Raw genomic sequence first — 25,056 nt, forward strand, 5'->3', positions numbered from 1 at the left:
ATATACTGTATAGATAATAGGGTATGGACTCTAGATGGACTTTATGCCACTCCAGGCCAATCTTTTGAACCAGTCCCATGATTTATGTCCCCACTCCTAGCATCACATCATTACATTTGTTAATCTCCAATTAACGTAGTTTGAAGCAAAGCATAAGAAGAGGCTTAGTGTAACTGAGAATGGGGGTAGGAGCCAGATCACAGACACTGCTTTTTACACAGACACTGCTTTTTATGCCGACATTTAACTCAACAGCTTTATATATACTGGATATTATGTGAGAGTGCCTGGTGTTTTGATTATTATTTTATCAGCAGACCTTTTTAGTATGTATAAGAGTCCCCAGCATATGGTATGGGACCTGTTATCAGAATGCTCAGGACCTGGGGCTTTCTGGATAAGGGATCTTTCTGTAATTTGGGTCTACAAAGTCATCATTTAGCTAGAATCACATACAAGGTACTATTACAAAGAAGAAGGAAATCATTTTTAAAAAAATGTGAATTATTTGCTTAACATTGAGTCTATAGAAGATGGCCTTTGTGTAATTTGGAGCTTTCTGGTTAACTTGTTTCCGGATAATGGACCCCTTACCTGTACAATAATTATCATTATAAATGTTTCTATGGAACACAGCCATTTATTTCAATATCAGGGTTTGGGCTGATGCTGAATCGCTGGAGTGTTATGCCATGCTTGACAGATTGTAATTACTGGGATATACTTTTGTATAAAACATGTTTTGACGTGCACAGTGAAACCAAAGTAGATAGCGTGTCCATCACTTGTGTCACAAGGAGGGAAAATAACAGAATTTGTGAGTGTTAAATGGGCTGTGTGTGTGCCTGTGCTAGGTAACTGTAGTATTGCATTACATGGTAAGTCCGCTTATTGCAAGAGCAAATGTAACCGCTCCCCCAGTTCCTTCCTGTTCCACCTGTCTTCTTAAATAGAATGGGAGTTATATGTTGTGGAACCAGTATAACTTATTTGGCCTTTATTGTGGTGCCTCACGTACATGTTATATTAATCCAGGAGAAGTTGAGCTCAGTACAGACTGAAAGAAGCATCGAGCATCAGCTGCTGTGTGAGTATAAGGCACATGAACAACTGGCTTAATATAGAATGATGATTTTTGGCACTTTCTGCCATTGGTACTTGTTGCAACCATATTTTTATGAGGCTGTGAATAGGCACGGGTGCAGCCTAGTGAGTGTGTTGCTTGTACAGGTATAAGATCCATTATCTGGAAATTCAATTCAAATTTTTAAGAATGATTTCCTTTTTCTCTGTAATAATAAAACAGTAACTTGTACTTGATCCCAACTAAGATACAATAAATCCTTATTGGAGGCAAAATATTTGTATTAGGTTTATTTAATGTTTAAATAATTTTTTCATACATTTAAACTATGCAGACCCATATTACAGAAAGATCCCTTATCCAGAAAACCCCAGGTCCTGAGCGTTTTGGATAACAGCTCCCATACCTGTATTTACAAAAGATATTGTGCCACTGTTGAATGGCACGGAGATCCTAAGGCTGTATGAATGAGTAGCAGAGCCAACTGGCACCCTAGCCTGCCCAGCCAGATGTATCATTGCAATAATTATACTGTGCTTTAGTTTACTCTATTAATTTTCTTTATTTTTTATTTCATTGCCATATATTTAACCTAAGTCCTTTTTTGCTATATTAGTCTTAATCAAATTTACTAGAAGGCTAATCCGTGTATCTATTTCCATGTATGTAGAGTAGTGCAGTGTCTTCATATGTAACAAACTTCTCATTAATATTTTATATCAATATCTGCCCTGTCTCCCTGCTCAGCTCTGCATGGCAACTCCTTCAAGTCCATTAACCAAACATTTTACTTCCCCTGCTCTTAAAAGTTTATATTTTATGTAGGGCTGTAGGGCCCTATTTATTCATAAACTCTTCATAGTCCCCTAGATCTTGCGAAGAGTTAGATATGAACTAAAAATTCTCTGAATTAAACTGATTTCCTATCAATAGCTATGATGTGGTTGTTCTGGCAATAAAGTTACTTTGGCTAAAACAAGTCATGTTGTTGGGAAACTTGAAATAATGTCCTTTTATTATTCCCAGCACTGTACATTTTTTATTGATCATTGAAGATACACCTTGGCGTAGGTAATGCTTCTCCAGCTAACCATGATTATACCCCTCGATGTCAGCATTTTATGGTGCCTTTAATCAATAGGACAAGGTCACACTGATCAGTTAAATACAGATTTTCTTATAGTAATGCTACATATGTAGGAGCGGCTCATTGCCATTCATGTACCAGGTACCTCTGTATCATTTGCCCTCCTCCTGGTGAACAATGAACAAGAAAAGTTTCCTAATAGATTTCCTCATTTCTTTTTTTCCCAACTGATTGCTCCAGATCTGCACAGTAAAGGGGTTGTTCACCTTTGAACTAACTTTTAGTTTGATGTAGAGTAATAATCTAAGACAATCTGCAACTGGTCTTCATTTTTTTTATTTGTAGTTTTTTTTAATGATTTCTATTTGTTTCTGAAGCTCTCCAGTTTGGCATTTCAGCAGCTATCTGGTTGCTAGGGTCCAAATAACCTTAGCAACCAGGGAGTGGTTTAAATAAGAGACTGATATATGAATAGGAGAGGAACTGAATAGAAAACTAAGTTATAAAAAGCAACAGTAACACAAAATTGTAGTTTTTGGCTGTTGGGGTCAGTGACCCCCATGTAAAAATTGTAAAGAGTCAGAATAAGAAGGCAAATAATTCAAAAACTATAAATAATAAAGACCAATTGAAAAGTTGCTTATTCTATGACTTACTAATGGTTAACTTAAAGGTAAACCATCCCTTTAATATTCAACCATTACTTCCTTGATTCCTCTTCAAGGAAGAATTTACTTGTAAATGGAAACTCCCAATCCCCTTTCTTCCTGGATGTGCAACTGGTGTATCACACAGATTTCCTGCTTGAATGACTTCCCTGCTTATGCAATAAGAAATATGTTGTTTGCTTCCCAGGCATAAATACTACAATATTATGCTATAGATAACATTAAATCAAGGTGTCATTCTATAAACAGCATATCTTTAAAGATAAAAAAAGTAATTCTATGTCCTAAATGCACTCACAAGTGCATTATCAGGTACTTTAGGTCTTTGTGATATATACGCCAATGTAGATACCTATAGGTCTTGATTTAAAAAGAAGCCTATATGTAGAAACAAAATCCAGTGTTCTGCTTATAGGAAAACTATACCCCCAGAATGAATACTTAACCAACAGATAGTTTATATTATGCTTAGTGACTGTGTGCCCCCTCAGAGATCACCTGACAGGAAATAATGCAGCTCTATCTGTAACAGGAAGTAGTGTGGGAGCAAAAGGCAGAACTCTGTCCATTAACCGTCAATCCTATAAAGTGGCCCTTCATTCTTAAAATGGCAATTTTCTATTTAGGAGTACCCATTAGCACATACTACTAAATAAGTATATTTAAAAAAATGGTTTATTTAGATGAAGCAGGGTTTTACATTTGAGCTTGTTTATGCAATATATTTTTATAGAGACCTACATTGTTTGGGGGCTTAGTTTTCCATTAATTTTGGTCCAATCCAAACTGTTGTCCCATTAATTCCTATTGTTCCTGGGATCCACCAGCTGTTGATGTTGCACAAGAGACATTACATGCACAGTTTATTTCTGTTATATAGCCTGGGACTATGGCAGGTACTCCCTATCCTCATGTATGCCACCAATTAGGGGAAGCATAATACGGTAACTAGTGAGCCACAGCAATAACATATAGATGGTACTCTCACACCAAAAATGAAGTACACTGTGTTTAACAGAACTTGGCATGATAGAAAACTTCCCCAAATACATAAGGGTATGTTGGCAAAATGGCTATATCCGCACTGACATCATTATAGCACCATGCTAAGTAGGACATTCAGGAACGTTAGCATCAGTCACATGAAATTTGCACTGCTGCAAGCTTTATCAGAATATAGCTCTAGTAATCAGAACACTGCATGCAGCTGGATTCCACAGTTTTACATTTTACTAGATAACAAAGCCATTTTCCCCTGATCCCAGCTATGGGATAACAATGTAGTGTGGATCTGATCTTTACAAGTAACAGCGCACCGTACCACTTATTTACAGGGGTTTTGTATTTCTGCGGGGAATGCTGCCCTCTCCTGTGCTCCTGATGAAACCACCGCAGTGTCTGCACACACTGCTCAGATATTACTGCAGTGGCACCCAAAAATGAAATTAAAAAAAGATAAATATTTTGGTTGCATAATGGAAGAAAATATAAATCTAAGCATCTTTCTGATGTTTTAAAATTACAATCATTATGAAATGTTATTTGGAACTACAGTTGAAAGCAATGCATGCCTTTCTCTCAGGTAGCAGTGATAAATGAGGCAAACACAATATTAGCATCATTTGGACATGTCTAATATATGCATGCTGCAGGGCTGCAGTGACGGCATTTAATTTGAATTGCATTTGTTAGATATGTCCCTAATTTTGCAAGTCTCAATTTAACCCTATGGTAATACCGAGAGTCTGGAATTCTATGTGTATCTGTACAGCACTTCATACAAGACCTAAGATGGGCATTTATCACTCCGTTTGAATGATATATATATATATATATCTATCACCTTTTATTTATTTATTTTTTTACCTTTCAGAATACAGCACAAGATGGGTCTGCACTATTCACACCACAAACATTGTTTGACGCACCATCAATCTCCCATCAATATTAACACCAGAACAGCAAAGTATAATCCTTCCCTGAAGCCTCTGAAGTTCAGCTATGATCCCAAAACAGCTAAAAGGATTGTCAATGTTGGGCATTGCTTTAATGTGGAGTTTGAGGATATATGTGATAAATCAGGTATGTACAGTAGGTTTTAATAGAGTGGTTAGCACGACTGGGGAAGTGCTGGGGTCCTAAGTTTGATGCAAGGAGATTGCTTGCTCTCCCCATGTTTGTGTGGGTTTCCTGAAAGTACTCATGTCTCCTCCTACACTCCTACATAATACAAACATAATGGACCCTAATGTGTGAATGTGGTAGGAAAATTACATTTCTGCTCCTCCAGGACAAGGACTGATTTCAGTGATAAGCTATCTCTTGCCACATAACCAAATAGGCTGAAATTAGAACAACTACTGAACTGCTCACTATGGCAATGGTACCTGTCCACAAATGTCAGTACTTATAAGTGCCAGTCTTGGTTTGATTAGAACTGAAACTATCCTCACATTCTGTTAATTTTCTCCTTGCATCTAATGAGTAGTTAGCCTGTAATCATCTGCTGCAGTTAAATAACTAAAGCAATCAACTAACTAATTGCTAAGGGTTAGCAGATGGTGGATATTTTCCCCATATTACTATTAATAACCACCAGAATACCAGATCTGTGCAAAGTAACAGATGGATACATATTTGCTACAAATTAATACAAAGATTTATTGCAGTACTGAGCGAGGGGCCGTTAGATGGACATTATCGCCTGTGTCAGTTTCATTTCCACTGGGGATCATCTGATAGGGATGGCTCTGAACACAATATTGATGGACACCTATATCCTGCTGAGGTAAGAAAATGATAAGATGTATTTGTGTATTTACATTCTCCTTATTATGTAATTAACAAAATAATTTGAAATATGTACTTATGATATCCTTTATTTAGCTAAGAACTTGTCATTTAAGAGCTAAATGAAACGTGTCTTCCAGCACTGCAGCAATTGATATGTTTGGTACCATCACTAGATGATCTTAGAGACATACAAAGAGAGGGTTGGGGGTGATAGCAGGATAAATGGCAATCCATGGCTTCAAAGCATATTATTTCCCCATTACTATAAAATCATTACATATTTCCTTTTGTAGAGCACAGTGGGCCCCTAAATCTTGCTAGGCCCCAGTGCATCTCTATCTGATGATAGATCAAGCCCTGCAGTTATTATTTCTATTGTCTGTGGACATCTCTGATGTTTTTGTGCATCAAGTTGGACTAGAAATTATTACCACTGTATGCAGATAGTGATTTTTATTTGTTGTGGTTTGGCCAAAGCTCCTTCCAGCATTTTCACTTCAGAGAAATTTGGGCAAATTTTGTATTAAAACTGAAAATCTTCCTTTTGTAATTGCCTACACTGTTAATAATGCAACATTAGGATGGGGTAATTTATTAATATTCAGATTTTGTGGTTTAAAAAATATCTAAAACCACAGACTAAACTAATTTCCATCAAAAAATCTGAATTGAAAAACATGAACAAAAAAAAGTCGACTTTTTCATATCGTTGCACAAAAGCCTGGTCAAAAATTTCGAAACATCTAAAAACCACAAAGCAAAGAAAGATCTTCCAGTTGTGCAAGAAGCATCTGCCATTGATTTCTACATGATCTTGACAGGTTTTAGGCATATTTTTCTATTCAGACTTGTTGCGGTTTTGTCTCATAATAAATTTGCATTAGTTTTTTTGTGACAATTATGTTTTTGACATAACTGGGAAATGATATCCACTGTATTTTATACCAATTTAATAACCTGCAGTGTATATAGTTATGCGCATCCTTTATACGATGGAACGTTACAAAAGTGTGTTGTGTTGTTTTTCCTAGCTCCACATAGTACACTGGAATTCAAAAAAGTACACTTCATTTGCAGAAGCCGCAAAGCATCCTGATGGTGTAGCCGTAGTAGGGGTTTTCTTAAAGGTACAGTACTTTGCAGTGGTTTAGGCTTATGAAAAACACTTCTCTATTAAGTAATAGGCATGTAAGAATGGTAATAAAAGTCTGCAATTTGCACCAGATCTAGTAACACATAACAGCCAAACAGCATTAAGCGATGGCTAATAGACCTGGTAACATGTTTGGGACTTTTCATGTACTATATAGGAAATTCTGTGCATAGGCAATAATTTTTTTTTGACCCCCTAAGGCAAGTGAACAACATTTATTCTGACTCTGAACAAAAACAAGACAAGTTATTCAAACAGACTAATGTTTAGTATTGTATTATAATATAAGGCAGGCTGATTCTATATATAAAATGACCATTGTCCTTTTGCAACAGTCTAATGGAATTAGAAAGCCATAGTATAATGATCCCCTGGCTTGCAAATATGCTTTATAAAATTAAAGCAAAGTTATTTTTACATAGAGCCTGATTCTGGTGGCCTCTGTTCTCCAACACCCTAAAAACATCCATCCTACATTTTGTTTGGGAAAGAATATTCAGGAAAGAATATTGGCAAAGACGTTATCTACTTGCAGAATAAAATATTTATTACCCTATGTAGCTAGAAGCATTGGGACATGGACACGTTTCTGTAGAAACGAAAGAAGCTCCAAGCACTCCGAACTCCAAGCGGTTTAAAATGATGTCTTTATGAATCCATTAAAATGCACTGCCTAACGCGTTTCGTGCGCGTGCGCACTTAATCATAGGCCTATACGATTCTACTGTATTTTGATCTCACTGCTAGTGATCCTTGCTTGACATGTAAAACAGTAACATTGGCTGCAGAATTTGGATATAACAATTCAGATTAAAGTGTACAGTATATATAATGAATGGAAAAGTAGGTGTAAAACTGGCAGATGATATCCAGGTTTTGGGAGAAGTTACATTCAGAAAATGCTTAACTATTCACTTGATTTCTTCTTGCAGCTCGGAAACACAAACCCTGCCCTACAAAGCATTATAGAAAATCTGGATAAAGTTAAAACAAAGGTGCAGTATTCTAGAGTGTTTATTTCAAAACAGCAATGTATTCTGAACTACTGTTGGAAAAACTAAAAGACTTGTAGCCACAGTCATGAGTTTACCTTTTGTAAGATGACTAAACCTTTCTAACCACCATCATGCTTTTGTTATCTGTGTAGGGTAAAGCTTGTCCCTTTACAGAATTTCATCTCAATGGTCTCCTTCCAGAGGATCTTAACTACTGGACTTACATGGGATCACTGACCACAAAACCTTACTTTGAGTGCGTTACCTGGATTATTCTTCAGGAGGCCATAACTGTCAGCTCACAGCAGGTACATCCATTATTATTTACTCCACATTCTTCAAAATCACCACAGATGGTTACTGTAGGACAACAGCAGTGTTCCAGTTTCACTTTGCCCCTGTTGCTGCACAGGTTAAAGTCTCCTCCAACATCTTTTTGCTAATACTATTCCATAACACCTGCAAAGATGAAAGCTATTTATTTTGTTTTCATGTTATTACACTTCTACATTTAGCAAAACATGATATACAGATATGGGACCTGTTATTCAGAATGCTTGGGACATGGGGTTTCCCAGGGCTTTTTACCGTAATTTGGATCTCCATACCTTAAGCCTACAAAAAAATAATTTATATATTCATTAAACCCTATAAAATTGTTTTGCCCCAATGAGGATTAATTATATATAAAAATTTAATAATTTGATTAATATGGAGTCTGTGGGAGATAGTCTTACTGTTCTTCCAAACGTTCCGGATATTGGGTTTCTGGATAATCGATCCCATACTTGTAATTGTAATACAAACTGTATGCCCAAAGTAAAAAAACTATTGTTTTCTCTACAGCTGGAACAATTCCGTAGGCTGCAGTGCACATCTGAGAATGAAAATCCAAGCTTCATTCTGGAAAACCACAGGCCTGTTCAGCCACTTGACCACAGAGTTGTTTATTCCTCGTGTCCTGTAAAACACAAGGCTTTCCACTCTTTCTGAGTCTATGGCAACAGTGTTTCCTCTGAACTTTCCACTTCAGCGTCTTTGACTTTCACCTTCCAGCACCCTGTGTTCAGTTCATTGTGGTATTAAAGCTTCAAAAACCAAATATTTCCCTTTGTGTAAATTTAATGCAGTTGCATTATCACTAGTCAATGGACATCATCTTTCTGGAATCGTCATCTCATTATTCCATCCCTGTGGATAATTTGCTAGAAGGGCAATCTAGATCATCTACAAAAAGAATAGGTTCAGGTATTAAGGAGAAGTACTGTCGTTTACAACCCCCCCCCCCCCACCCCAAAGAAAAAAAGAAACTTGTCAGCCTCTGATCATGTTCAAATAACCAAATTTATACAGTTAAAATGTCAACAATTTAAAGTGGTTTTGCACCCAAAATTGATTTATTTTTTGTACATTGAAAGGAAATGTCATTCTAAGCAACATTTCAGCATACATCATTAAAGATTTCCAGTGGTTTTAGAGTTATGTGTAAATGTAGTAACAGGTAAAAGCAGTGTGTGTTTGCTCTTTCTGTAAGCTAGCTTCCAACATTGTTCCAGGAGTCACAGCCAGGAGTGCAGAGAATATAAAAACAGACAAACACAGTGTTGGACACTTGGCCAACTTTCACACCAGTTAGATATGTACTGTATACTGCCAAATGGTATAGGTTTTTACACAGGCCTACTGTGGCAATAAGGACGGGGGGGATTGGAATTCTCCTACGCTGAGGCTTATTTGGTACTCTGGTAGGCCAAGGTGGTGCTCACCTGATTTTCATACTTCATCAATAGATATCTACCTGACTGTGTCCAATTAAAAAAAATTAAATCCAGTCCAAATATTAAATCCAATTTTTACTAATTTGGCAATATCTAGTTGGCAATAACAGAGGCTGGGTTAAAAAGTTTGCTATCATTTTCTTACATTGCTTCATTTCACGTGTAAAATGAAGTGACTCTGATAAGGAAATTTGAATGCAAGCTCTGTTGGTTAGTTAGAGCTGCATAATTGGTAATTAATAGATAAGTATAATGGCAAACATTACAAAATATGGCTTTTTCTTTTAACCCCCTGTTTCGACTAAGTAGGGTGACTGTAGTATGTAGGTAAGGGATTAAATCCATGCTAATGAGTAGACTTAACTGAGCTACTGGCTCATATAAAAATGCATAATTATGAAAAAGTATGCATGTTGGACCAAAAAACATAATTCCAGACTAAGAATAAATTACCACCAAGGTCTGAAAACAAAACCACATTGATTAAATAGTAACTATAAATTAAATATTTTCTCAAGAACAACTCCCTCTGGGAATCCAATGGCAAGCCTGCACCACTGCAGTGCAATAATAACAATCACTTCACAAAGCAAATGAGATGTCAGTGTCATAAAAATGAACAACTGATAAAGGCTGTGTAAATGAAATGGGGTTACAGACAGGAGTTCATGCTAGACAGCATGGCAATCTGTGGGTTCTGGCAAATGCCAAAGGGGCTGCTGCAAAAATTCCATAGGCAGTCACTATTTATTGGGCTGGTGGGGGCTGTTTGGGCCTCTGTGTACTTGAAATGTCAGGGCCTATTCTGGGTGTTTTTTTATGCAGCTTCAGAGCATCTGAAATTGCCCTGTTGCCTCCCATTGTGTTCACTGGAAGTCACCAAAAAGAACCAGCATAGGTGCCAGTTGCCCTGGAAAACACACCCTTGGCTGTTTTCAGGTAGCAGTGCTCTCACACAATTGCTTTGCACATAATAGCAGGCGCCATTTTCAGGCACCTTCTTTTATGATTATGGTGCAAAGTGCAATTTTCAGATGCAATATGCCATGTTTTTTTTACCCACAATGCAGTGTTTTTCCTAAAATACCAGCATAATAGCTACTGCAGTCAAAGTTGTGTCCATAACAATTGCATGCTGTGTGCTTACTGTAGCAAGCGTTTTCAGAGTGGCGATGTTTCACTCCTGGCACCACAATGAACATGGAATTAATAACCTCACTAGAAATTTTTTTGTGCATGTCAATTGTGCCTACTGAAGTGGCCCACAAGTGGAACTACATCCCTGACCAAGCTAATTACAGGGATCCCTTGGGTCAGACTGGGCAAGAGTTTTGGTTTCCCCAGAAGCAGTGTAGGGTTCCTTTTAGGAACGCTGTCTATGTACGCTAAATTTTCTATCGATTTTAGCAAATTGCACTTGCCCTTGAGTACAGTTCTAAGAAGGCGCAAAAAGCATCAGGTAAAGTGCCCACAAAATTGCCTTGTGTTATTGGCCTAAAGACACATATGTGTTTAACTTGTCTATGACAGCTGCCAGCATGAGCTTTGGATGCAGAATTCTTCATTGTCTGATTCATTAAAATAACGATGCATTATACTTTTGTACAACATGTATTGTACTATTGTGCTGAGTCTACTGCAAGTTTAAAAATGAAAGCAAAGGTTTAGTTGCTATGGGTAACTGCACTGGCGCAATTCAGCAGCATACCATTCTGATAATCGGTTAGCTAAGCTAGCTAGTCCCTAATGAAGCTTTACATACTCAGGTAAAGGAATTGTCAACCAAAGGGACTCTTCACAATTCCTCCCTACAGTCAATGCTTATACTTACCTACACATATAACACATATAAATGTGTTACTTTATATTGGAATGACAGGGGCATCTTTCATAGTCAAAGCTTTATGTGTGCACAGTTACCTTGTGCCTTGTATAGAAGGTAAAGAGGTTTACAGTGTGGCTTATGTCCCTTTAAACAAGCAGCTTGGGTTAAAAGATTGCACTTTGGTTTGCAGATCATGTCTACTCCTCCCATATTTATGAATGTGTGAAAAAGTGGGCAGGAACTAGAGACAAAATAACTGCACTTGAGCAATTCCGATCTATTCCTTCAGCTGCCCAGGGCTGTACAAGGCTCTATAGGAAGATCAGCAACTTTGCAACAACTTTAGCATTTAGCTAAATTATAGCAAAGAAACCAAGCAAAGGGGAAACTCTGGGACACTGCTACCTCAAACATGATGCACCAGTGGGGATACGAAGATCACAATGGTAAGTAGAGTTGATATGAGCTATGATCTATAGGTAAAACAGCAGCAGCACATGAATGGGGGGAAACTGCCACTAACTAATAGAAAATCCATTAATATGCATGTGAAGCCTACTTTCTGCATTCTGAATTGTTTTCTCTTTCTTTAATAAAAGAGAAACTAATGTACTCACAGGAGGAAATGCATGTTTTCTGAGGTTCATGGACAGTCATGGATTCTTATAGATCCATGGAAGTTATAGTGAATTGCAAACTTGCTGAGAATGCAATGCCCTGTAACTTTTCTTTCATATGCTGTCGGTAACATTCTGGGCTCATTTACCCAAGTGCAGTGTGCATAGTGCAATCTGGGATGCAAATCACCATGTTTTTTCCCCACAATGCAGCCCAGAATTGCAGCCACGCATGTAGTTGCTTCCCATTGCAGTGCATCTGGTGCATTGAAACAAATGGGTCACTTTATCATTTTCAGAGTCAGGATTGTGCCACTTCTGGCACTCAGTGTTAAAATGCCATTAGTGAGTGATAGTTTTAGCACAAATCTGTTGCGCCTATTGGTGCACCCCGCAGTGGAATTCCACAGGATCAGTCACAAACTTGTACTCAGTTTAGCAGAAGAGGCATAAAAAAACCTTTTTTCTGGCATGACAAGGCTATAAAAACACTGCACTCAAATTGCAATGTATTTCCACACCATTTCTTGTTCCTCGCTACATGATGGACACTGAGAGGCCCGTTTATCAACATTCTCATTTTAGTGGTGTTTGAAACCACGAAAAAACTAATTTTCACTAAAACGATAAATGCTTAGTAATTTATTAAAACAGCCTAATATTAAAACTACAAACGAAAACCCCCCACAAAAGAATCCCTATAAGAATACAAAAACCCTGAAATCTTTATTTTTGCAAGAAATTGTGCGCTTACAAACAAAAAAATATGAAAACTTCTAAAACCACAAATTATATAAAGATCGTTACATTTTGCTTAGGACAGCTCCTGCTGACTTCACGTAACCTTGCCAGGTTTTAGATGGAAAAGTTTTGTAGTAGTGTTTTTGTGGTTTTTACGCTTAATATATTGCAATTTGTTTAGCAATGCGATTTGTGAAAAGGAACAAAATAGAAATGCTAGTAAATGGGCCCCTTAGGGTCTTCTACAGTTAGAGACTTTCCTTCTCTAGGGCACCAAGGGGCAAATGATGCAAGGGGAGAATTACAAAGATCTATTTGCTACTGAATCTTTGGAGGTTTCCTATTTTACCCTTTTATATATATATAGGCCCCCAGGTTTGTGTGCCAGTCACTGCTAACAAATTGTGCATTATCTATATGCCTATTAGCAGCCAGTAATGACAGTGAAAGAGTTAAATATTATCCTCCACCTTCTGGCCTTGAACCTCACAGCCGCACTATCAGCACACACTGCATCTATTCTGTATTGGAGAGATAGAGTTATCTGTGGCTAGTGTTTAGTCTATTCATTACCTACTGCTACAAGATAGCCATGGTTTCCTCTGCCTTATTTACACTGTCCCTGGGTCCTTGTCACTTTCACTGCATATAAAGCTGGCCATACACGTGGCGATCCGACGATGTTTCGTACGACCATCGGTCGCACGAAACATCGTCAGATCCGCCACACACCATTCAGGGCTGAATCGGCAGGTAAGGAGGTAGAAACAATAGGATTTCTACCTCCTTCTGCCGATTCAGCTCTGAAGGGAGAATTTTGGTCAGGCGCCTTCTATGGCGCCCGATCAAAATTTTCTAACTTGGCCGATCAGCGAGCCGACCGATTTCAGCAGCTTCCTGCGATATCGGTCGGCTCGCTGACATGCCATACACGCACCGATTATCGTACGAAACAAGGTTTCGTACGATAATATCGGTGCGTGTATGGCCACCTTAACAACTCTGTTTTGCTTAGCAAGATCCTATTTGAGGGTGAAAGGTACATAAGCTCTGTTAATGTATCACACACAGACAGCATTCTGATGCCTTTATAGTGTAAGGGAAGATTTCTGCAATGAAAATACAGTGCGTGCCATTGCCCCTTTGCTCAATATGCCCAAGGCCATTACTAACTGAATACACACAGCATACTTTGTCTTGTGTCACACATACTTGTGTCGCACATGGCACTTTGTCATGACAAATAACTTCACTTTGGAACGTTTGCATTCACTTTGCATTATTATCAGTCATAATTAGCACAGTTATAGAATGTGGCCATGGCTGGTCCCCTGAACTGTGCCTGTTTGCATTTTATTATTATCATTATTATTATTTCCCTTTAGTTAAATAGTGCTGACACTTTCCACGGAGATTATGTATCATTCAAAGCATGGAATGATGACACAGGTACCAGTGGCTATACTGTAATTAATAACTAGTGGCCAATTTATGTTTTAGATAAGGGAATCTAGATGGATTACTGGGAGGAGATGAAAACAGCTTGCATTTCAAGTACTCAGAGGCCCAAACAGTCCCCACAGGCCCAATAAATAGTGACTGTCTATGGCATCTTACAGCAGCCCCTCTGGCATTTAACAGAAACCACATATCGCCAGTCTGGGCCTTTGTCCTAAGTAGATGGGACAATGGCATATGTTTTATGGCCTCCGTGCTTATAAGTCCAAAACCTAAGGGGAAGCAATGTTGCCAAATAAAATGTATAATCTTCCTTGATTTGATCCAGGCCCAGAAGTGTGGCACGACCTGTTCCCTCTTGCCAATGGCGATCGCCAGTCTCCAATCAATATCATAACAAGAGATGCTATCTATGACCCCTCACTGCAGCCTCTCCAGGTTAATTATGACCATGACTCTGCAAAAGTTGTCATTAACACTGGCCATACATTCACCATGGAGTTTGATGATGGGGACGATACCTCAGGTATGTGTAACTGATTGTACTACACTCATTTACTCTTTAGATTAGTCAGGTACAGCAGCATATATACAGTTATTTGTTGTATTTCCACAGGGCTGCATATGTGTGTTTGTTATTGCTGTACTTTAATCAAGCAAAGTTGAACCCTTACTGCCCCCATGCCCCTTTGCACACAATGCTCACCCTTGCCCAGCCATTTCCTCTGGCCAGTAACATATATAAATGCCTGAATATTCAATATGGTACCATATTGGCTGCTGTTTGTAGCCACACTTACTGGTGAACATAGGACTGAGCACTCCCCACTCCTGTGTCTTCAGCTGTGAGGTCTGAAGGGTTCCTTTACTGGGTCAACTTCCCATCTACCCTCAGCTGTCCAACCCTGTGCCCATATCTTTAGGTGTGTTAATAAACTACAGGTTTAACTTTGCCTTGCTCAATTAAAAGTTACTAACAATTACTATTAACCTATTTCCCTTGGCCCTACAAAAGATAAAACAGGGTACAGGTTTAGGATTCCTTTTATCCAGAAAAATCTGAATTATGGAAAGTCCATCTCCCATAGACTCCATTATAAGCAAATAATTATAATTTTTAAAAATAATTTCCTTTTTCCCTGTAATAATAAAACAGTACCTTGTACTTGATCCCAATTAAGATATAATTAATCCTTACTTGAGGCAAAACAAGCCTATTAAGTTTATTCAATATTTAAATTACTTTTAGCAGACTTAAGTTATGGAGATCCAAATTACGGAAAGATCCCTTATCCGGAAAACCCCAGGTCCAAAGCATTCTGGATAATAGGTCCCATACCTGTATAACAAACAGTTATAAGCCCCAGAATCTCCTCTGCAGTTTTAAATGGCTGGGAGCTCTAGTTCTGCAACAGCTGGAGCAGCTGAGGGTGCCTAACCCTCAAACCAAAACACTTGTACAACGTCACCAAGTTGTTGAAAGTTTTCAGCACTGAGTCACACAACTTGAGCTTCTGTGTGTTCTACTTAGCACTCAGGGAATGAAACGTGCACCACAATGAGAAGTGAAGCTAGCACTTGGGTGATCTTTCTGTGTATTACTACTGCATCATATCAGTGTTTGCTGCATGTTATATATACATACTTTGTTCTGTATATTTCAGCTTTTACATTGGCAACAGAAACTTTGCTCATAAGAGCAGCAGGTTACGCACCACAGATTTGTACGAATGGCAGTAGACTATAATTTCTCCTATGTCAGAGCATTTGGCAGTGTTGTATCTATCAGGGAGAATCTCAAAGGTCAAAATACCCTTTCCTGCTGGAAGCTGCCTCCACTCCCTGTGACTGCGAAACACGCTGCCTATAGCACTCAGGATCACTCAGGAACAATGACTTCAGTGCTCCTAATTAATCCAAAGATATACTATATAGCACCTCCTTTCCCGTGTACCAAAGGCCAAAGTGGTCTGTGTTTCCCCATCTTTGAAATGGCCAGGGCTATTAAGGTACCTGAGTGCTCTTGCTTTAGACACAATTTAGGTGCAAATTACATTTAGCAATCCCAGAGTAAAGGTCATGTCACTTCCAGAGGGTGCATTCCAAACAGCATTTGCATCCAATTCACTGGGTGCAAGTCTGGTACACCTGTTGATGCAGCCTGCTGTGGGAGATAGCACCAGCTCCAGGGTTTCTAAATGCACTCCTGCAGCATTCAATAGTAAAGCCAGGATGGATGCCATATGTACCCATATAGAAGCACTGGTGCATATTTGGATGCAAGTACCTTATTAAATTGCATCAATACAGACTTTCCGTTTGGTCCATTTTAGAGCATCTGCAGATTAGGGTGTGTTTGGCCTTTAAAATGTTATACAATCATCCCCTTTGTTTAGCCAATGACAAATACATTTGGGCTAAAATGATGGTTACAGCTACAATTTAAAATTTGAACTCCCCATAGATCCTCTCTATTCCATGTCTGGCCATGCCCTCAAGCCCTACCCCAGGAACACAGTAGGACTGAGTAGCCAATCATGGATCTGCATTTCCATGGGGATAAACTGCAGTTCCCTGTCAGGTCCACTGAGCTGCTGGCATCCTACAGTGCAAAGCCACAAGATGTCCGGGCTAAGTAGCCAGCGGAAGCAGAACTGGCTGGATGGTGCTAGCAAGATGACTGGGAAACTTTTCACTGAAGCTGCACAATAGGCCCATTTCTTCTTTAGCATTGTTCCATGTTACAGTGGTACAATAAATAATAAACCACAGATGTTCACATTCTGAAAATAGAAAAAAAATGTTCCTTGAGTTGCCCTTACTTCTTAGCTGCTTGAAATTCTCTAAATTTCATCTCAATGTAATTTCAATTACACAGTGCTCAGGGGTGGCCCCTTCATTGGAAGCTACAGACTACGTCAGTTCCATTTTCACTGGGGGTCCAGCGATGGCCATGGCTCTGAACACAAGGTGGATGGCATGGACTATGCAGCTGAGGTAATACAGATAGTTCATTTTATTACTCAACGTTAAATGAAAATAATGTCTTCCAGGAACAGATAACAATGTAATCGGTGAAGCACAAAACCATAAAACTATTTGATTTAATAATTAAAAGAGTATATTACAGGGCAATACAAAGCAGTGATTCTCATTGCCCCCTGCAAGGTCCTGTCAGTCTATTAGTGCGATGAGACTCGACAGTGAAGATTATTGTCCCTTTTGTGTACTCAAGGTTATGACGGGTGATGAAATGGCTTTACTGTACATTTATCACACTTTATTGATTAATGCTTCAGTAGACAAGTCATAAATACCACTGCTATCCATTATATCTGTCTTTATAGCCTTAAATTTAAAGGGAAAATATACCTATGGTATAGGCATGACGTCTGTTTAATTTTTGTAAATTAAGAGTAAGATATAAACCTATTGGGTACGGGGATCATTCTACCTCTGCACACTTGCAGTTACACATGAGTACTTGTTTGTTCATGTTTGTGGCTACAGAGTGACAGTCTTTCCCTGTTCTACTCCGTGGCACCAATGTGAATCAGCCCCAGTACCATCAGGGAGCATTCTCTATTTTGTCATTCCGAATGACAGTTTTTCCCTTGCTACCTGCCTTGTGTAGGGGCTTGGATTCAGAAAGAAGGTGTAAACATGTTGGTGCCCCTTCAAAATGCTCTTGCCATTAACCCTTCAAATGCCAAACGCCACTAGAGCAATTTTTCCATTCATTTGATTGCAATGTGAATCCTTAAATCTATGTTGCTGGCACTTTGTAATTTATTTACAAGCAATGTAAGCCTTACCATGCTGGCTGGGGGTAAAGAATTAGTAGGTGTATATTCATTGCATGCCATTTCTGTGAGATCTTTGCATGTCATATTCTTGGCCCCTTTTGACTATGTATTTAAGCAGTTCAAAAAGGACTGTGGTGTATTGTGGGTCACACAAGTCAGACAATGTAGGACCAATTATTGTCCCATATATATCACCATGACATCAAAGGAATAGTTCAGTGTAAAAATGAAACTGGGCAAAATAGATAGACTGCACAAAATAAAAAATGTTATATATAGTTATATAGTTAATCTATCTAATTTACCCAGTTTAATTTTTACACTGAACTGTTCCTTTAAAATATTTGATGGACTGAGAATGTAAGGGGAGGTCAATGTATGTGCCATTGAGTTCTGCTGTTTTGCTCAGTGTACATCTGCTTTCCCATTTAGCTGCATATTGTACATTGGAATTCAGAAAAGTTTTCCAGTTTTGTTGAGGCAGCTTGTGCGCCAGATGGACTCGCTGTACTGGGGGTGTTCCTAAAGGTAAGCTTACAACTCAGAACAAACTGCTTTACCTAAAAACAAAGCAACAGGTATCAGGGTTTAAAGGGTGCAAATTTGTAGTCCATAGAGCCCCTGCTCACCCTGTTTGCATGCTATAGTCAGTCCCTCTCCCTGATTCAAAATTTTGTGCAAGAGGCAATGTGCAGCCTGGATGGGTACAAGGAACAGTAACAGGATTCCTTTTCTCCCAGCATCCTCTGGCACACATGAATGATGTGTAAGCAGGCCCAGATTTGTGGTGAGGCCACAAAGGCCCGGGCCTAGGGCAGCAGAAATTTAGGGGTGGCATGCCAACCTGCCGCACCAGAAAATTTTGCCCGCAACAAAGCAATGGGGAGAGGACGCGCAGAAACTTTAGCGCGTCCTCTCCCCAATGCTCTGTATGAGCTGAGTTGTGGTCGAGGTGGGCAGTTGTACCTAGCGGCACACACGCAGGATAACATAGGGGCAAGGTAGATGAAAGGGTGCACGTTTTTTGCACTTTGTAACTTTTCACACACATAAATAATGCCCTATATCAAATAAAATAGATGATAATTAAAACACATTTCTAATACTTATTCTAATAAAGCCTTTTCTTGAAGTGAAATATATTAAAAAAATGCCATTCTGTTCATTCCTATGGGATTTTTCAAAGTGTTTTTATCAATGGGTGAAAGTTAGAACTCACCATTTGATAAATACGCTTCTAAAAATCTCATAGGAATGTATAAATGGGGGTGAGTTTTTATGTATTAGGCTCTAAACTCACATTTTGATAAATCTGCCCCTTAGAGTTCACATTTTTCAGGTTCAGGTTAATGGCACATGGAACATTACAAAATTGTAGCTGAAGGGAAAAGATTTAAATAGAAATATTTTTTAGAAATATTTATTGATATATATGTGCCACTACGGTAGTTCTTTTATAAGTTACATTAGAATATAAATTATCTGTTGACTAAGTTTTGTTTAAAAACAAATATCCCCTTTATGAGAAAAAAAGTATGAAATCTCTTTAGGGGCAATGACACATGAGGAGACAAATTCCCCCGCAATTAATCTCCTCTAATGGCGACTTATCTAGTCTGAATGCTTTCTTACTGGCCAATAGGAAAACATACGCGTCACTTTCTAAAGTCACCTTAAGTGTCCTCACGAGGCAATTTCGGTGCAACTTCGAAAAGCCAAAGCGAAACATAAGTTTTCCTTCCAGCAATTTTACATTATTGCCGGTAGAAAAGCATTCAAAGGAAAGATTAGTTGCCACCAATAGAGGAGATTAACCGCAGGGTGTCTATCTCCTCATGTGTCATTGTCCAAAAGGTGAACTGCACCCAAATAATATAAAAACTAATACAATTATGCCCTATGAAAGAGAATCCAGTGTACAATAATTAAAATGCCCATTGGACTTTATTTAAACTTGGGTAAACTTAAGTGAGTTAAATTGTACTAATGACCTCCAACATCTGGTTTAGTCTATTATATAGTAGATAAAAAAATAATGTCATTAGCCAGAAGAAAAACAGTGTAATAAAGAATGATAATGGAGAACAGGAAGTGCTAGAGCTGTGGGAAAAGTGATTATAGAGACGGTCTATGTTGGTAGCTTCTCATTGGCCACAATGAAGTAAACCCTTCTGCCCTAATTATAACTTTGTACACTTTATTTGGTCTAGCCAACATAAAAGAACTCTAAACTAAAACTTGAATATATAAAATGTATTCACATTCATGTTCCCATTCAGGTTGGTGAGCCGAACAGATACATTGAGAGAATAACAGATACTTTTGGTGCTATCAGATCTAAGGTAACAATTTAAATACTCATATTTGTAAAAAATATATTGGCTAATCTTTTGTCTTTTGGATACTTTTCCCCTGTCCAAATATGGATTCACAAAAGTCAAACGTACTAAGTGCTACCTCATTTAGCATTGTTTGAAGTGATTTATTTGCAAATGATTTAAGTATAAATTTTATACATTTGGTTTTTTTTCTAGACATTTTAAGTGCTTTGTAATTCAGGCCAGAACACCCCACCCTGTGCACCTTGTAATATGCAATGTAAATAAGAATAATAATTATTTGTTGGGTTCTTCTCCTGAGATCTCTTACATTACAGACTCCATTAATTTATCCAGTGCAGACACTATCAACCCTTTGGCGTGTTTAGCTTTTACAGTAGTGGGTGGGATTTTATTTTCAGATTTTGGCACCCAGTAGGTGAATGAAATCAGGATGATCGTGTATGTATGACTGCTTTAGTTTGCCAATTATCTAATTTGTCTTTTGTCAAAATTACTTTTTATTATGTTTTTGTAATGTCTTTAAAGGAACAGTAACACCAAAAAATGAAAGAGCTTTAAAGTAATAAAAATATAATGCACTGTTGCCCTGCCCTGGTAAAACTGGTATGTTTGCTACAGTAACACTACTGTAATTTATATCAGCTCACGGGCCACATTTACTCACCCCAGGGCCGGACCGGACCAGGCCAGGGCGGGCAGGGCCAGGCCAGCGTTACGCCCCCTTCGTCTCTTTAATTCCAGCACGCCAATGACACCAAGTCTCGCGTGATGAGACTTGGCGTCGTCGGCGGGCCGGATTAAAAAGGCCAAGGGGCCAGATGTGGCCCGCGGGCCGTAGTTTGCCCACCCCTGATTTATATAATAAGCTGCTGTGTAGCCACGGGGGCAGCCATTCAAGCTGGAAAAAAGGAGAAAAGGCACAGGTTATATAGCAGATAACAGATAAGTTCTGTAGAATACAATAGTGTTTTATCTGTTATCTGCTATGTGCCTGTGCCTTTTCTCCTTTGAATGGCTGCCCCCATGGCTACATGGCAGCTTATTTATATAAATTATAGTAGATTTTCTGAAGTAAACACACAACTTTTACCAGTGCAGGGCAGCAGCACATTATATTTTAGTTACATATAGTTATATATAGTTACTTTTATACACTTTCATTTTTTGGTATTACTGTTCCTTTAACAGAAAATATGATTCATGTGTGTGAGTAAGCTGTGCCATACTTATTTATTTTATAGGGCAAACAGTCTCCATTTACAAACTTTGATCCATCATGCCTGCTCCCTGCCAGCATGGATTTCTGGACCTACCCAGGATCCCTAACTGTTCCACCGCTTCTAGAAAGTGTCACATGGGTTGTTTTAAAGGAACCAATATCTATTAGCCATGAACAGGTAAATATGCTGTAAATTTGCTTTTATGAATCTGTGACTGGTTTCATGGATTTTCCCTTAACAATACAGCCTCATGATATCAGCCTCTCAAAGTGAGAGTGAACTAAATACATCATTGGATTAATTAGTCAAATCTCCAATGGGTCAGAACTAGACCGCACGTTAAATCACAGGCAGCTTCCAAACTTTTTCATGTCCTAGCTGAACTTATACAAATATCAGCACATGAAAATAACCAGTGCCTTAAACAATGCAAATGTCTGGTATTGCCCTGTGTGGAGGGTAAATTTCTAGGGACACACCCAACTTAGTGCAGCCATTACTATTCCATTCTGACCAACTGACACATTCATCTACTTTGGTAAAAGTGTGAAATTTGTTTTGCAAACTGTCCTGAAATAAAAATGTTTAGTGTCTTGAAAAGACTTATTTGCTGTAATGTTTCATAAAACTCCAGCCCAATGCTTGCGTTGTTCAGTTTGTGGCATTTTCAGCACAAGTGAAACATCGCTCATTAGGACCAAGATACAGAGCTAAACTGCGCAGAGGAGAATGATTTCAATGGCTGACAGGGTGACCAGCCTTTGTACTATCACTTTGGTAGTTTAGATCATATTCCACAAACTTTAAAAGTAACAGGCTCGATTGGAAAATATGAGAAGGCTAAGGGCAAATTTCTGGTGGGCACTCATAGATTCGCACAAAAAGGCAATTAAAATAGCAAGTAAAATACTGAAAATCTTTATTCAAACATCATAAAGATACATTATAGCCTATGATGTATTCTACTGGTGTTTGAATTAAGATTCAAACATCAAAATAAAGATTTTGTCAGTCAAGTTTGGAAAGAATGAAAATGGTTTATTCTTCTACTTCAAATACTTAAACACTTTGTATATTTTTTGCAGCTGGCCAGGTTCCGCAGCCTCTTGTTCACCAAAGACACAGCAGAGATAGAAGCGTGCTGCATGAAAAGCAACCACCGCCCAGTTCAGCCACTCAAGAACCGGAAAGTCAGAGCATCTTTCCTTTAGATCAATGCTCTCCCAATTTATTGCATGTAGAGGTCCAATTATTTCTTATACATCGTTTTCCAGGGCCAAATTAAATTAGAATGATGATGTCATGCAATGAAGTCTATGAAAACTGAGGGCCATAAAAACCCTTTGAAGGGCCATATTTGGCCAGTGGGACTCAAATTGGACAGCCCTGCTTTAGAACACTTCCAGTGCTCTGCTAAAACCTTTATCAAGCTTTTGTTTATTGTAAGTGTCTTTGTATATGATTGATATTCCTTTGAATGACTGGATTGCCTATTTAAGCCACTGCCATTATTGCAGAAACAGGAGCCAGTACATCATACAATGACATTTCTGTTAATTCAGTGCTTCCTATATTGTTGCAACAGTTTCAGGAAGGATCTTTCATGTTTCAGCACAATATTCCCCCATACACAAAGTAAGGTGTGTGACGAATGGTTTTGCTGAGATGGGAGAAGAACTTGGCTGGCCTAACCTCACCATATGGAACAACTTTTGGCTGAGCTGTAATACCGATACAAGTCAGGCCTGATCAGCTAGCATCAGTGTGAATGGAAACAAATCCCGCCATATTCCAAAATCTAGTAGAAACCCTTCCCAGAGAAGTAGAAAATAAAAGCTGTTTTAGCAACAGAGAGACTACCAATTTGATATTAATATCCTTGGTATTAAAATGAATTGTTGGATAGACAAGTGCCCACATCTATTTGGCCACATAGTTTAGATGTAATTAAGTTAAAAAAGTTACATTCAGTATTACTTAAAATAATAGGGTGTTACCCACTAATCTTATGGCTAGATACCTAATCGGTGCTCTATGACGACAGACCACAGGCCACTTATGTGATAAATTGAATGTGTTGCCTTGCTTTAAACTAGAGGGTCTGATTTTTTTCATCATTTTTTTTTTTTTAAAATACTGTTTCCTGGTTGAAGAAACAGGATGCAAAGACTTTACGCTCAGAAACTAAACAAAAATAGGTAAAAAATATTTTCATATGAATGCTAATATAAAATTCAGACTGTTGATTGTATGTGGCAGCCCAATGTGATCTTCTGGGATTTTTCACCTGGAACAATATACTGTACATCCACGTGAGCCCAGAACTGATTGGGGAGGCTATTGATTTGGTCCAATGCATTCAATTATTTACTGCTAATTTGGTCAACAGAGGTGGTAATCTTCCTTCATCTTGTAGTTTAAAGAAATGAGGGTGTACATGTGGCCTTCTTTAGATTAGCTGTCATAGGGAATACCCTATTTTCCATTTAATATTTCCTATATGGTATTGTGTATTGAGTTATTTTCTTTGTTGGTTAATGTCACATTGCATTGTCTGAGAGGTAAGGTATCTCCACAAGGTTCTAAGTGCCAGAAGCATAGTCATCTTGGTCAGGATTTTTTAGGATTGTATCCTTTTTGATAATTGTATATTACATGTATTCTAATGTATCGCCTCTGTTTTATTTTTTTTTACTGATACAGATATGGTTAAATAAACATGGTTTTTAATAAATGTCAAATCTCTCTATTTGCTTTCTTAATAACTTTGGCCCGTGTTTACTTGTGTCCGTGTCACTCATAGTAGCTGTTCAAAATACTTAGTGAGTTAACTGCTTGCAAGGTGGACTGTTTTTTGTGCCACTCTATAGACAGTAGTAGAAAAACAGGTACCATTGTCTCTTGATATAGAATGTTACTGCCCCTACCTAATAAAGAACAATTAAAACCCCATCCACACAGTGGCGTAACTACCGGGGGTACAGATACATAGCTTTATAAATATCACATTCTGATTTCAGAAAGGTACCATACACAGCCCATACATGTGCCCATAATAGTGCCTGCTGTTTATTGACACTAACATGAGAGTGCTGTTAGAGTTGCAGCCATGGCTATGATGACAGGCAGCACCACTCAGCTTGCTTGCTGCTGCTCAGACAATGCATCCATGTATGTCTCTATTGCCATTGCTGTTGTTAGTGTTATATCAACGCTACCAGGCACCAATATTCTGGAGATTAAAAGTGATAATATAAACACAAATGTGAAACATTTTAAAATGATTAGTAGTCTCTCCAAGTGCTTTAATATAGTCATATAACTCCTCAGTTACTTCTTATAAACAATGATGAGTAGCTTTGTTCAGTCAGCTGCAGTAATAAAAGCTAAAATTTAGTTGGTTGCCAAACATTATTGCACTTGTGCAAATTTGCCCACTTGTACATTATTGGCTCTATAAGCATCTTTTCATCTGGCAGAAAAGCTTTT

The 25,056-nt window shown here is 38.3% G+C and overlaps 2 protein-coding genes across 6 annotated transcripts in view; both read left to right on the forward strand.

Annotated features, from left to right (window-relative positions):
- car1_predicted (carbonic anhydrase I) overlaps window positions 1–8,882 on the forward strand; it is a 15,953-nt gene extending 7,071 nt beyond the window's left edge. For 4 of the 5 annotated variants that reach the window (XM_012964941.3, XM_012964940.3, XM_018094705.2 and 1 more), the window contains 6 exon segments: window positions 4,713–4,921; window positions 5,509–5,627; window positions 6,664–6,759; window positions 7,718–7,780; window positions 7,933–8,088; window positions 8,627–8,882. In XM_012964941.3, coding sequence (XP_012820395.1) covers window positions 4,726–4,921; window positions 5,509–5,627; window positions 6,664–6,759; window positions 7,718–7,780; window positions 7,933–8,088; window positions 8,627–8,773 — 777 coding nt within the window. In that variant the 5' untranslated portion in view covers window positions 4,713–4,725 and the 3' untranslated portion in view covers window positions 8,774–8,882. 5 annotated transcript variants of the gene reach the window in all.
- A 2,817-nt stretch (window positions 8,883–11,699) lies between these two features.
- On the forward strand, window positions 11,700–24,301 carry ca13 (carbonic anhydrase XIII). The gene is given in 7 exon segments (NM_001078980.1): window positions 11,700–11,829; window positions 14,528–14,725; window positions 17,078–17,196; window positions 18,438–18,533; window positions 20,285–20,347; window positions 21,589–21,744; window positions 22,653–24,301. Coding segments are annotated over 7 exon segments (792 nt in total). The 5' UTR covers window positions 11,700–11,795; the 3' UTR covers window positions 22,779–24,301.
- The last annotated feature ends 755 nt before the right edge of the window (window positions 24,302–25,056 follow it).

The sequence above is a fragment of the Xenopus tropicalis genome, chromosome 6 (genome assembly GCF_000004195.4).
Source record: "Xenopus tropicalis strain Nigerian chromosome 6, UCB_Xtro_10.0, whole genome shotgun sequence".
Classification (NCBI taxonomy): domain Eukaryota; kingdom Metazoa; phylum Chordata; class Amphibia; order Anura; family Pipidae; genus Xenopus; species Xenopus tropicalis.